Below are 15,335 nucleotides of genomic sequence, written 5' to 3'. Positions count from 1 at the left end.
TATATATTAAAATAATTTTACCTTCTTTTTTTTTTACAGAATAATTGATAACTTTCTGAAGTATGGTACACTTCAAGATTTGCAAATAAATTTCTCGGAAGGAGGAAGCTCTCGGAAGCGCTCGTATTTGTCTCCTTTCTACACGATAGAAGATAAAATTGACCAAATTGAACATTATTTTCACAAAAAACCGAATGCCTCCATTAGAAAATTTGCTCGAGCATTCGAAACATCTAAATCATCCTTGACAGAGATTCTAAGTATTTTTTGCGAATTGTATCCCTACAAAGTAGCAATCCGTGAGTTGTTAAAAGAACGTGCTAGAATACAACGTAAATTTTTTTGCAATACAATAAAACAGCTATTGTTCTATGAAACTGAAGAATTCAACGAAGAACGAATTATTTTTTGCGATGAAGCACATTTTTGGCTGAAAGGATACATTAGTAAACAAAATTTTTGGATTCATCCCCAAGTTAAATATGAGTTGGATCAAGAAGAAGATTCCGATGATGCTAAAACACCTTTTTCTAAGAAGGTAATTGTGTGGGCAGCCATTTCAGCTGAAAGAATATATGTAAAATTCTTCAACTCACCTATTACTAGAAAAAGTTACCAGGAACTATTAGAGACAAAGTTCTTTCCGTATGCTAAGAAAAAGCGTTTAATCGAACGTTTCTACTTTATGCAAAATGGAATAGTGCCACATCGTGAAGTTTTTAAGAGTATCACCAATGTTTATAAGGATCGAGTAATAAGTTTGGGATATCCTGATAATCAGGAAAGCATAGAATGGCCTTCACAATCTCAAGATTTGAATCCGTGCGATTTTTTTTTGTGGGAACACCTTGAAAAGAATTGCTATGAGAAAAAGCCTAAAACAATAGTACAATTGAAAAATGCTGTGAGAAAAGCATTAAAGAGAATTTCAAAAAAGACGTTAAAACAAGTTTTTTTAAATTTTCGACAACGAATTATTTCAATTTCTGATGGTTTTGAAAATTAAGTTGCTTCCTACCAAGATTAAATTAATACTCAGACCATAAACATTTATTAAACGGAAAAAACATTTTCACCTTTTTTTTTTATATAAATAAAACTTTTAAATATCTTCTATTAAAAGATTTTTTTTTTTCTATTTCTTATGTGCGTAAAAATAATATGACTATGACGCTTCTTGCGCCAAAAATTCCAAAAGGACAAATCCCCCACTCCGTAGCCGGCAACGACGACGTTTCTTAATCTTAATATAAAAGTTTCAGATTTGGATTTTGCGTCGCAATATCTCAGCTCGTAGGGCACGTAGAGAAAAAATAAAAATACTTTCATTATATATTTAGACCGGATGCAATCGATTGAGCATACTTGGAACCTGATCAGTTCAGCCTTTAATGAGATCCAATAATCTCAATTCTTGGCAACTCGCGTAAAGTAGCAGTGTCACTGCGCGTAGCTTAGTGCCGAGGCACTACCAGTGTCTCCAGATTCCAGATATTGTACAATAACATTTATACTTATATTACTTTAGCAACGATTTTCACTATAAAATTGGAGCATGGGTTATTTCATATTAGGAATAGCCTGGGTATCTCATACTATGATTTCAACGTCTTGTGGTTTTACGATCATCAAATCTTCTGTAATTAAACAATTTAACATATCCCGTATTTTTCTACGTATTTTATTTTAGTACGACCTTACTCTATCACTACATGAAGAATTTGTTGCTAAATATTTATTTATTAAATAATAAACAAGGTAATGCTCATCTCAATGAAACTTGAAAACATCCAAATTCTAATATCTTGCTTTACAATGACTACAGGCATGATCTAATAATGAATTGTCTACTAAATAATTTTCAATCCAAGAGGAATAAATTCATGGTGGAACCAATAGATAGGATTTATTAGTTTAGCAGAAACGCCCCCACATTAGGCGCCTATGTCATAATAGGAGATTTTTTCTACTACTTTTTTTTGTATTAATTAGACAAATGTAACATTTCTTAAATTCAATAATTTTAATATATGTTGTAAACTTCTACTGTGAAATCGATGCAAAATTTTGTTATCGTCGTTTGTGACAGATAAAATTTGTTGTTTGTATACTCGGGGGAAGAAAATATTACAGTAGAGTAGATAAAAAACTGCTTTATTGTGGCAGAGCACATGTATCATTATATACCAGCATATAATAGGAAGTCCATAATAATTTACAAATTACGATCCACTTAAATGTCGTTACACATGGCGGTGTGTGCAGGCAGGGGATTTGAGAATCGATTCCGATCACTCCCTCGCGTCTTATCTTGAATCATTTTCACCCACTTGTTCGTACTCTTCTTGAAACTTTTGAACGTCAATTGTTAATCTCGATCATGAGTGGCTTTCCGAAGGTCCTTGAAGGGTACGCTATTATGTATAATACATGGAAACAAGAGATATGTAGTCACCTTTTCTACGGTTTTTTTTTTCATCGAAATTGTTAATCATGGTTAGTCAAGGAACATTGTGCAAATCTTGTTCTGCGTCTTACACACACAATATTGCTATTAATATCATGAACAATAATTTTCATATAATGTCCAAGACATTGAAAATCAATTGCTTTCTGTCAAAATCTGGTTAATCATCTCTTTTCATTCTCTTTCTAGTGACGAAATGATACATTTTATCCTTCGGAAGTGTGTTTTGTTTCTTCGAAGAAATGTGGCCAATTAATTATTCTACTTGTTGAGTAAGCCATTCAAATTCGTTTAGACATAATCTTTGATACGACAAAATCGTTTTAAGTTGTATTTTTATCGGAAAATACAGCCAATAAAGTTGCCGTAAGTAGAATAATATAAGGGTGAGTTTTTACAAATTTTGAAGGTACAACATTCGTATATATATTTTACAAACTTTTATTCCTTTTTTTTTTTTTTCTTTCAGCGATTTCAGAACCGCGCAATCAGTAAATCGATTAAGACCACGACAAAATTGCATTACTTCGATGCTTGTAGTTAATTAATTAATCGATTAATTCGTTTGTCAAATTCGTAACTATGTTCTTACATTTTACGCTATAACAATAATAGCAAAAATTGCGTGAATTTTAAAATTTTTTTTTTTTCGTTTTTAATTCCGTATCTTCTTCGGGTACTTCGTAAATGTAAATTTACAGCTATTACAAGTATTATTGTTTATATTTGTGTAAGGTAACATTAATAGCAGACTCTCCCTCGTGCCTATCACCTACTTAAATACAAAGTTAAAAATGCACGAGGTTTAAATCTTTCTTCAAATCCGCGAATACGTTCCGCTGAATGTGCCGCGCGTGTACATTTGCGTACATGTGCGCAGAGCACGTGTGGATTTGCGTCTGGCACTTGCCTGTAGTGTTGTTCCTCTCTGAATTTTCCGGAGATCCGAATTAAAAGAACGTGCCAAAGGCTCGAGTGGCGTCGACTCGAAGTATACATACAAGTACATTAATTCAAGTACGTCAATTAAATCTACGTGTATCACGCTGCGAGTATAATAAATTATTTCAAATACATTTTAGATCAATGAAATGATTATTCGGTATATCGATAACGTTTCGATATTCTTTTTTTTTTTTTTCATAATTTTATTAGCGCTTCACATGAGGCACATTCTTTTAATTTCGGATATCCTAGAATTTGGAAGGCCGCTGATGTATCATTTCGAAAAAAAAATTTTCAAACCAATTTCTAAGCTAAAGACCATAGTCTACCTAATAGAACCGCTCAAATAAATGTCATATTCAAACTAAAGCCTAATCTACAATGTGGCCTTCGGCTACCGTTGCTTGCTTTTTATTTTTGCCTTTTTCCCTCTTTATGCTTTATCGATAATCGTATTTCTCGTTACGTGTTTTTTGCCTTTTCTGAAATTCATCAGTTTTTATCTCGGGCGAAAGAAAACGAAAAAAACAACGTAAAAAGTAAAAAGACAAGAGATAAAAAGTGATAAAAAAGCAAGAAACAGAAAGCAAAAGGCATTGTAGACTAGACTTAAATGTTCTTGCATTTATCGAGAACGAAGAAGCCTCTTCTATGTCTCAATCGCGTGTTCTCGCGTGCAAATAGTCTTGTCACGATTACGCGAAGCAGCAACACGTTGCTGTATGTTTGAAATTAAAAGCATTGGTCGCGCGAAAGACGTACAACATGCAAGAAGTTCTTAGATATCGTCTTATTACGTTTCCTGGTAGTACAATTTATTGGCGCAATGTTAGCACATGCCAATGTTTAATCAATATATCGCCAATGAATTATGCTACTCGGGTTCTAATTAACTAGACTATAGTCTGAAAAAAATGATCTTATATCATCAATCCGTCGGGATTAACTAAGCTAGCGTTGGTCGTAAAATCGTTGATAGTTGTAGCATACTAGGTACACATCTCGCGCTGATACACCGTATCGATGGGACGCGTTTAGGTAGCTGAACGACAAAACATCAAGTGGGAAAGGCTTGGAAGTGAACGTAATCCTACAGCAATCTCAACGAAGCGTATGTCTCACTCTATATCGTACAGTTTTCTTGTACGTAAGAAGTGTCACGTATGCTTCGATCTACTTCGACAACATTCCACGCTACCATTCGATTTTACTCGTGGATGTGCGCCGTTTGAAATATCAATGATAAAATGTAGCTTTTTTTATTTTTCTAAGAATTGTACTATAAATGGACACCATAAACGAATAATCTTGGCGAAACATTCAATAATTCTAAATATTTCGGGTAATCATCATTAAATGGTGTGCTGAAGATTGTCAAATTAGATGCGAAGCAAAGCGTCCCAAGACTTAGACAGAAATGCTTTATATATTACAATATTATATATATATATATATATATGTGTATATATATATATATATATATATATATATATATATATACAATCAATAAAAATTCTTTCGTGACGTAATAGCGCCACGCTTTCACAATTTACAATTATTATCAATAGAAACTTCATATTCAGTTTTATGGCCATTTATATTATAATACGTGAAATTATATTCTGACTTCATCCTTACAATACGACGTGTTAATCAAAACTGAACTCTTCACAAAAATAGGGAAGTTGCATGTAGATGCATTATTTTATAAGTTCGTGAACTATTCGCCATGTTACTCTGTACTATTATTAATTATTCATCGGCATTTAAGAGAGATGCTATAACAAAATTTTTTTACGTAAAATAAAATTGGTTAATGTTCAAATATATTTTATTATCATTTTCATACTTTTTTTTATCAAAATAATACAAGTAATGGCAATTTAAACATACGTCAGGAAATTATGGCACTGCGGTATAATTACAGTTACGTTACTTAGATTTTTGTATATTTTTTTTTTTTCCTTTCAAACGTTGCATTCACATTAAACAATACATCATTTCATTCTGCATTTTAGCTAAATCGGTGTAAACACATTCCATTCAACGTCTGCTGTTTGTAGAAACGTTTAAATGGATAGCCGTCTTGTAGGAAATGTTCTTAGCAGCGAAATCATATTTTTTTAGACGTCAAACTTTTGACAATTACATCTCGAGGGAAATAATGCTGTGGATTAATCAAGAGATACTAGATCAATCCAATGATTATAGAATATTACAAATGAAATCTCTCATGTATTATTTTTATCCTTAAATTAAGTTATATTTTGCATCCTGATGATAATAGTTTTACGTCTTTTAGTACTACTTAATAATTTGAGATCGAAAGCAAACGAGAAATTGTCTTTTTCTCCAGCTAATTCTATAGCCTCGATATTATAAGCTCAATTACTTTTTTTTATAGAATGTTACAATAAATACAAAATATTATATGAAAGTGTATATAATCCTTGTATTATCTTAAGACGCTAAGACCGTTCACCTGAGAATTAAAAAAATTGTACATCCGATTATTCAAAATTTTATTTATGTTACGTGAAGACTCTAGTAAAATTCAATAATGAATTAGATAATATGGAATTTAAGAACAAATAGGTAACGTCAATCGTTTGAAACAGTAAAATACCTACGTGTTTCGAAAAGATTCGTAATCGTTACTGTGTTATTTAGCTCAAACGAGTTGAAATGATGCGTCAAGTAGGATGCAAATAAAATGAACGTTACATCAATTATTGATTAATATAAGATGCATGGCTAATTACGCGTTCACTTAGTTTATTTTCGTTAAGTTTGTCTTGTTTACTCGCCTTATCTCATAAAAATCTTGTACGATCTACGCGATCGCATTACTTTTTTTTTTTGTTACTACCTATATTACAGATTTAATTGGCCGTAATTAAAGGTAATGAACGGGAGTAAGTTCTAGCAGTTCTTATCTTCTTTTTTTTTCGTAGAGTAAGATATTCATAAGTGAAATGGCATAACTGATAAACGGTCGACAAGTACGGCTGTTTTATCATAATTTGTTCTCTCATAGAAAAAAATGTTTTTTTCTAATTTAACATTAGCTTTCAAATGATAACTTGTAAACGTACATTATTTAGAAATTATGAAACTACGATAAAATCACGCACTGCAGCCTTTCATTAATCTGAAATAGTCATATGTATAGCATTATAAATTACATTTGGTCACGATGAACAGTATCTTGAATTATCGATATATAATTCAAAAGTATTTAGAAAATTCTGATTGTGTAGCGTAATGGAAACGTGCCTCATGAACGTACGATTTAAATAACAAGATATCCACGAGAAAACTGCCATACTAGTCGGTGTTTTTCTTGTATAGACCATTTGATTGGATAAAGAAACGTCTCCTACGTATGGCTACTTGCACATGTGCAATCCAGTATACGTCTTAAAAATATCCGAGTAGATTCTACTTCTCGATAAAAGGCAAGAGAATTGTTCCGCTCGTGTTCATCCTATAATATGATAACGCGTCTACCGGGAATACGTACTTGTTTCGTGTTTCGATGGATTGACTCTTCGTAGATAAACTGTAAACGATCAAATTCGGGGGAGCGAATTCGCGTAAAATTTTCTTTTTCCTATGCATACACGTGTTTCTCTCTCCGTAATCGTGTCGCCGGTCGAGCGCCCATTTGTGTTTTCCAGGAAACCTACGGCAATCTACTGAACTCTACAAATCTATGTGGCCGTGGCCACCTCGACAATCTCGATCTGTATTTAAATAATAATAGATGAAAAGTCGAAATTTTTAAGATATAATATATATATATATATTTATATCACGTACTCGCGAACTCGCTTGATAATAATTGTGACGTATCTTACAAGTATGTATTATACACATTATATATCTCCATAAGATCGGAACGTCTCGTGTGTGTCGTATACCTAAAGTCGCGCGTAGTTTTCTTTCTTTCCATACTTTATATTATATACAAATTGTAAAATGTCTTCTTAATGAAAAAAGTCGTGTCGATCTGTGTATATCTCTTTTTTTTTTTTTGGTGTGTATTTGTATTTCTGTAATATTTTTCTCTCTCTCTCCCACGAGAACTTGAACGTATATATAACATTCGTATTTTTTTCTTTCATGTACTCTCTTACATTTTTACATACATACTATATTCCCAGGCATACTCGCTCGCGTTCGTTCGCGATTTCGATCACCGACATTCGTACTCCTTTGCATTCGCTCCCTTTCGTCTTTCCCATATGAATATTTTTCATGTCTTCACAAAGTATCTCTCGATCGCAAGATACATTATCCCCACAGTTTTTTGTACATGCGCGTCTTTTCAAGGTCAGTTCACTGTGTAATTGCATCTACAATGTGATTCCACATTTCTCATTCTAGTTATAAAAAATAAATATAAGAATAAATACGAGAATATCAGAAAGCGGGCACAAGCATTATACTATTCGGTATTCCAAGTCGTATCTGATATTCGAAAAATGCGGGCATAATATAAGTATGTGTGTACACACACACACACACACACATACACACACGCGCGCGCGCACACGCACACGCACGCACGCACGCACGCACGCGCACACGCACACACACATATATACTTGAGATTCACGGAATGTGATTGAATTTTTATTTTAAGAAAAAATTCAATTTTAATTTTATTAGTGAAGAAAATTGTAAAAGTAAATATGAAGGTCTGTACTTATTTTTATATCTCTGGCGAAAATAAAAATCGGGGCTGAATGTAAAGGAAGAGTACCTCTTACGTTCTTAATTTTCATTCCGATCTTTATTTTCGCCAAGATATTGTTCAAGCGAATATCCTTACACATGTAATATTTTTTTCTCAAAGAAAATATAAATAATTTTGATTACAAAAGATCGAAGATAACTTATCGTTAGCTATAGATAAAAAATAATCTACATTGCTATAGACTTATCACACGTACAGAATCTCATCGTATGTCACATTCTTAATGATACCAACGAACGACACAGCCATTTATCTAGAACGTCAGAACAGAAAGCTCGTCTTGACACCTCGAGCGCCAAAATTCTCGCTTCCTTATTCGTCGAATTCTCATTCCTCACTTGACGCATCAGAAATTCATTCATCGTACATCGAGTACCCTAATATTCTCGGTTACGTGAACATGAATTAAACTCGGATGATGACGGAATGGAAGAATTATACGTATCGCGCGGGTTCGCGAAACGACAAAACGTTTTCGTTGAGGAGAAGCATCCGGCGCCGTCGTTACTCCGGTGTCACGATCCGAATTAAACAGTTCCATCGATCCAATTTCTAACCAATTCCAATCTCTTGACTATCTATATGCGAAATCTTACTCTCACTCGACGAGAGTGGAACGCGAAAAAGGGAGAGAGAGCAAGAAAGAAGGAGAGAGGGGGAGAGGGGGAGAGAGAGAGAGAGAGAGAGAGAGAGAGAGAGGAGAGAAAGAGAGAGAAATAGAAAGAGAGAGAACGCGAGAAAAAGAGAACTCGTGGCGGTGATAATAGCGTCTCGACGACGATTGAAATTCGTTGAAGTCGCCAGCTGCCAGGCAGAGGCACACGCTCCCCTCAGACGGACACCCGCCGCGGCTGCTCGTAATAGTGATGCTGCTGCTCGTCGAGGAGTATCACACTCCTCGCGGCAGAACAACGACGTCAGATGCTGGCACGGTGCTGATACAGTGGCGGTAACGGCAACATCGAAGAATACTGCGACGTCCGCGGGTCGCCCCGCACGCTCAACGCCGACAGCTGTTGCATTGGCAGCAAGTGTGAGATCTTGCCCGGCGAACGGCGCACCGTGAAACGTGGTCTCCGCCGCTTCCTCTGGAAGCCGCTGCAGCGGCAGCTGCACACCGACGCTTCGTCGTCCAACGACATTGCGTTCCCGTGATTGCCAATTTGGCCGGACAGTATCGAGCCGTTTGCCGTTATCACATCGCCTTCGAGACGCACCGCGCCCTGGGCCGCCTAAAGGAGGAATACACGAAAATGGTCGATTAATTCTCACGAATGAATACGCATTGCAGTGGAAATGAAAAAAGTCCACTTGATAATGTTATTTTAACTCGTGAATATCACTTATGCCACTTGTTAGGCTTACAATTAAGCGGAATTTAATATTACAAATCGTAAAAATTTCACGAAGAAAGAAATGACAATTAGACAGTTGATACTAAAATATTCGGCAAAATGATGGATGGAATCTCGAGAGATATGGATAAGAGTGAGTTGTACCTGTAACGCTTCGGCTTCGTCTCGTCTTTCATCCTCCGTATTCATAGTCACGAATCTCAAAACCAGTAAATTAAGCGAGGCCGCCACGATCGCCAAGCCGAAGAGAATAAATATTAGGGCAAACATCACATACTCAGGCTTCTTGTTGAGCGCATTATCCTTCTGCAGCGCGACCATGTCGCCGAAACCGATTGTCGTCAAAGTAATGAAGCAATAGTAAATGGAATCGAAGTAGGACCACCCCTCGTACCTGGAGAACGCAGCGGCGCCGCCGGCGATAGTCAAGCACGACAACGTCGTTACCACGCAGATGAGATTTATCTCCGAGGCCTGCAATACATTGCATGTTAATTTATAAGTCTAAATTCTATTACATATGTATTACATATATTGTACCGTGATAAACGCTTAAGAGACGAGTACGAATGGTTTAACCTTTGGTATTCGAGCGAAGAAGGTACTCGAGGGGAAACTGTACTAGATTACATTATTCAAGCGATATGAAAAAGAGAACATATACATAGGTTTTAATACCCGAAGAAAAATTTAAAGTAATATGCACTAGAATTCCAATAAATTTTATGGAATTGGCAGGCCCATGTAAGTGCCCACCTGTAACTATGTAAAATTTACTTTACTTTTCTGATAAATGAGCGATCGTTGTAGTTATATTAAGTAAGGTACTTTGTACATTTCATAAAGTAAATCTATAAATTCATACACATCTCAATAGAATTTATTTACTTTATCGACGAGTATTTTTCGTTTTAGAGCTGATAAAATTTACAGTCTTGAGAATAGTATGATTTATTCTACTGTAAAATAATAATCACTTGAATAAATCTACTGTAATTGTAAAGTACTTTTTACACCTTCAGTAATTTTTTTCTTATTCAATATTTTTACTTTTAAGCAAGTAAAGTTTACCATAAGTTGAGCAAAAATAATCCGAATATTTTTACTTGCGAGGTAAAAATTTTTCTCTGTGTAATTTTGATTAGAAACGATTTCAAAAAGCCAATTTGAATTGAAGCCACATTAATTATTAGATATCAAATAATTCGAGATATTATAATAATTAGTTTACGTTGATTTATACGTAATTCTCATATTAAACAAAACAAATTTCTATTGAAATTAATTCTAATAACATCTGTAACTTTTTAAAATTCAATATTATCTGTATATTGAAAGATTACATATTTTTTGTACTTTGAAAAGGACACAATAGTGATGTCGAAACGTCTGTAATTATATTATATTTTTGAATACGTTAATCATTGTTGTCGTACTGAACATCTTGTGTAGGCTCACATTCGCAAGTTTCCTTTAGTTTTTATTGTCAATATTATCTACATATATTTTAATGTAATCTACAATTTATTCTGTTTAAAATTCTGCTTAAAATTAATTAAACAAATTATTATATACAATTCAAACGCTTGCACTTGGATTAATACAATTTCACTATTTTAAACAGAAACACAATTTCATCCATGTTTAATTAATTTTAATAATCTGCAGTGCAGAAATTTCGGCGATTTTTGTGCAGCCCAACAGAAAGTGCACTATTTCTCGATAGAACGTGCCTGAATTGAATCCTGTTTGAATTATATATGGAACGTTCTAATGGCAAAATACAATATATGGTTCAAATAAGCTTATTGTTACCTGGACGTTTCTACAGTTTAGAAGCGTTTTTACACTTCGTATCACGACAGACGAGAACTTATTCACGCGTTCTCCTATACTCTGAAACATTACAAGTCCTAATGGGATACCAATGATCGCGTAACACATCGTGAACAATTTGCCGTATATGGTAGTCGGCGTTGAGTGTCCGTAACCTGAAATAAAAATGAAATGCAGAATAAATTTTAACAGTTTTCCAGCGCTTTCGCGCGCGATCGAAGAAAAACAACGCCCTATGAATTTAATTGCGACGTTTCGTGCGAAACCGCGAAACATTGTGCACAATGTAAATCTGTGTTTTTTCTGTCACGATGAAAATGGTTAAATCAATTAAAACGCACTGGCTGGCGAATATATCTCCGGCGATCCATTCGTGCGTTGCTCAATCACTTTCAGTTTCAAAATCACGATCGTTTGTCGAAAAGCTCGTAGAATCAAAAAATTATCTTTTGTGATAAATGAAAAAAATTGACATTACCTAAAATGACGTATGAAAATTGTAAAAAGCTTTTTGTTTTTTTCTAATTTAAAAAAAAAACAGTAGTGGTTTAACACTTATAAAGGTTGAAAGAAATCCGAATTGCAAATCAAATTTACTTTTTTCCAAACTGTCGCATTTGGGTACCCGTCAAACAATTTGGGTTATCGAACAGGTTTTCAATGCAAATGGATAGTAACGCAGCGGTAGTTACGCGTAATAAACTCGGTTTGAACATCCGACGGTATTCAGGGCAATGGTAACATCGCAACATGTACCTATCGTGGTGAGGACTGTTGTAGCGTAATAAAACGCGCCAGCGAACTTCCACTGTTGGCCAGCTTTGTGAGGTTCCGTCTTCAGCACCACTGTTTCCATGATCTTGAAGTCGTCCTCGCTTATATTGTATTTTCGTATAACCATTTTCTCAATGGCTGTGAACAGAATGAGAGCAATTAGATTGATATGTATCTCGCGGCTCGAAGGCATCGATAGAAGTATGAGTGATGCCTGATAATGGTGCACCTGTTATTTATTATTATTATTATTTATGATGATTTCATCGGTGAGAAAGAAAAAGAGAGAAAGAAACATTGCTATTTATTAAGTGTTCCTTAAAATAACACCTTTTCGAGGGTGGAAACTTTACATGCATTAATTACAAGACATGTTACAATAGAAACCATTTTTGATACAAAAATGATGAGTAATTGCAAAAAAAAAGAATTAAAAAGAAACAGAGAGAGAGAAAAAGAGAGAGAGAGAGAGAGAGAGAGAGAGAGAGAGAGAGAGAGAGAGAGAGAGAAATGAATATATCACAGAGTTAAATAAAATGACTAATGACCTTTGAACTTTTCAGAGTGTGCTTTCAGAGACTCTGTCGGAACAGATGCTTCGTACATTGGGATGACGATAACGCGATTCTTTTAATGAAAATTACGTGTCAGATACGCGTAAAACTGTCCCTTCCATGAATAAAAGCCGAGACTCGTCTTTGTAAAAAAAAAAAAAAAAAAAGAAGAAGCACGGCAACGCACAAATCGCTATTTCATTCTACTACTACTGGGATTTATAAGGCTCGCGAGAGATGGAATTTATCAAGCGTTTTCGAGCTCGCAGCGAGACAATGGCCGCGACATTGTAAGATCGTTCCCCTTTGACGATAGTGCAACGACATTCTTCTATTGGAAGCGCCTCTCTGCATAACGTATACCCCGCACGTATGTCGCACAAATACCGCCGTCGCCGCATACACGATTACACACTAATGCACTTGTACATAGAGCTCATTGCTCGCTATATGGTTAAGTAATCTACGCGAATGGCAATAAAGGGGCTTAAGGAAACCTCAGACAACACAAATGCCTAGAAGCGTTGTAGAAACGTCTGAGAGACACTTCAATCCCTCTGATGATCTTTTCGAGTTTTCAGAGGAGTCTCTTGGACTTTTGTTTACTTAAGACTCTATTCATTCAATGAAGTTCTTGAAGTCAGATTACGAGAGAAGAAAGAAGCTATTGTATCCACATCATTTGCATAGATAAAAAATAGGAATTACATGAAATAATTTACATAAATAATTGGAATCCTATATAAAAAAAAATCTATATATATATATTTTTTTTTTCTCGTTGAAAAAAATCAGAGTTTTGAATTATCTGTATTATATCATGTCTTTATGTATTATAGAATAAAGTTTACGAGGCAATAACATTATTTATAACTCGAGTCACTTATTAAGAAAGTCTAGTCTATTTTAAAAAGAATATGCCACCTGTCTAACTTGAAATGTACCTTGCAGGGCACGAGCGACTCAATTTACCATCCAACTTACCATCTAACGCTTCTTTGCGTAATTTCTCCGTCTCGGACTCGAGCACGTCGAAGATTGCAGCACCGACGAGGAGATAGGTAAGCGTGAAGACGATTAATGATAAAGTCCGGACGTTTTGCTTCTTCATTCTCTAGTGAGCCACATGCTCACTAGCAGGGCCCCGGCCCTAATTACTTGCATCGCTCAGTGAGATACAATTTGGGTTGCTGGGCCCATGATGACCCCCTTCTCTCTTCCCCTTCGAAAGTGATACTTGACGGGGGCCCTTCTCTTCCTTATCAAACGCTACAGACTTGGCACACGATCCCTTGTTTTCAGAATATCCGCTTCCTTGCCGTAGCAATCATGCAGTCGTTTTCGTTCATCTGAAACTGTCGCGTCTACTTGTCCTATCAAAGCTAAAAGAAGTACTGTATAAGAAACATTATCGTGTACTGATACATATAATAATTTATTAATAAAAACTAGATCGACAACAAATTCTTGATAAAATAAGAAATAAAGATGCGGCAATTGGAGCATCGATTTCATGGCAACTGAAAAGCGAGCCAATGATATGAACGAAATTTATCAATCTGCTCCAGCAATACTTCGCGTTATTTTTAAAGATGTGGGTCACTTAAGAATGAACCGCGAAGATTGAAATCGATTTCATTGAACACTTTTTCTCTTCTCCACGAGTTCGCTCTTTCGCTTTCTTGGCTTGAAATTCAGATGCACGATGAAAAGGTATAATCGTTCTAAGCGATCAAGCGAGAGAGATGATTTTAAGATTTCCTTTTTTTCTCATTGACGTAACGGGTGAAATCTACTTCTTCGAAGATCGGACTGAACAAAAAATGTGCTGATTTAGAAGAAAAAGATTTTTAGCTCACCTGTAACTTGTTCCGGGTTCTCCTTTAGGTACGACGAAGAGTTGAGCAGAATGATATGGCAGTGCTTTCGCTGCTCCCACTGCCACGTTCCCTCCATTCCTCGGCTTAACACCCCACGCTTTCAGAGCCGACTAAACAAAAATAAAATGAAATTCTGATGAGTGACGAGTCACATTTCGTCGGGAAATTGGTTTCTCATAATACATTCGAGAAACAATGCCGAGTGGAATTTATTTTGTCAATATTTGCTGATATTGTTTTTCACTTGAAACAATTCTGATATCATATTCTTCCTATTCGTCGAAAAAAAAAAAATATTGGAATTAAGCGAACACGATAAAAATTTAAAGCATGGCAAACATACAAAAAATGTGTAAAATAAATGAATATGTTATACGTGAAAAGTACAAAAATGTTCAAAAGAATGCGTAAATGTAAGTTTAAAGTAAATTTGAAGTCTTTTACTAAAATTACAAGTCAATGAGTGAGAAAATGACTGTATAAACAATTAGAATTGTTTTGAATGTGAATTAAAGCGGATTTGGGATGTAAGAGTTTCAGACTGGCTTTTATCGGGATTAATCGATCGATCCAGTCTCTTTGTTATCCATTAATTTGTTAATTGCTTCCAACTAAGTGTTATTTGAGAAAGTAAATTTATAAAATCCATGACAAGATTAACAAGTCTTAATAGTACCTTTATAGTGCAATATAATAATCGCCGATAATATATTATTGCAAGATATCCAACATGTATCTGATTCTCATATTTATATTGAAAAT

The 15,335-nt window shown here is 35.0% G+C and overlaps 1 protein-coding gene across 2 annotated transcripts in view; it reads right to left on the bottom strand.

Annotated features, from left to right (window-relative positions):
* Positions 1-8,925: 8,925 nt before the first annotated feature.
* Positions 8,926-15,335, bottom strand: part of LOC108757073 (two pore potassium channel protein sup-9) — an 83,558-nt gene continuing 77,148 nt past the window's right edge. For both annotated transcript variants that reach the window (XM_018501391.1, XM_018501392.1), the window contains exons 2-7: positions 14,553-14,683; positions 13,678-14,075; positions 12,122-12,277; positions 11,345-11,520; positions 9,674-10,003; positions 8,926-9,406 (exon numbers count right to left, since the gene is read on the bottom strand). In XM_018501391.1, the coding sequence (XP_018356893.1) occupies positions 9,092-9,406; positions 9,674-10,003; positions 11,345-11,520; positions 12,122-12,277; positions 13,678-13,804 (1,104 nt within the window). In that variant the 5' untranslated portion in view covers positions 13,805-14,075; positions 14,553-14,683 and the 3' untranslated portion in view covers positions 8,926-9,091. The remainder of the gene's footprint in view (positions 9,407-9,673; positions 10,004-11,344; positions 11,521-12,121; positions 12,278-13,677; positions 14,076-14,552; positions 14,684-15,335) is intronic.

Source organism: Trachymyrmex septentrionalis, unplaced genomic scaffold (assembly GCF_001594115.1).
Source record: "Trachymyrmex septentrionalis isolate Tsep2-gDNA-1 unplaced genomic scaffold, Tsep1.0 scaffold131, whole genome shotgun sequence".
Classification (NCBI taxonomy): Eukaryota; Metazoa; Arthropoda; class Insecta; order Hymenoptera; family Formicidae; genus Trachymyrmex; species Trachymyrmex septentrionalis.
Note: the sequence above shows the minus strand (reverse complement) of the source record. Positions and strands in the feature narration are given on the sequence as shown.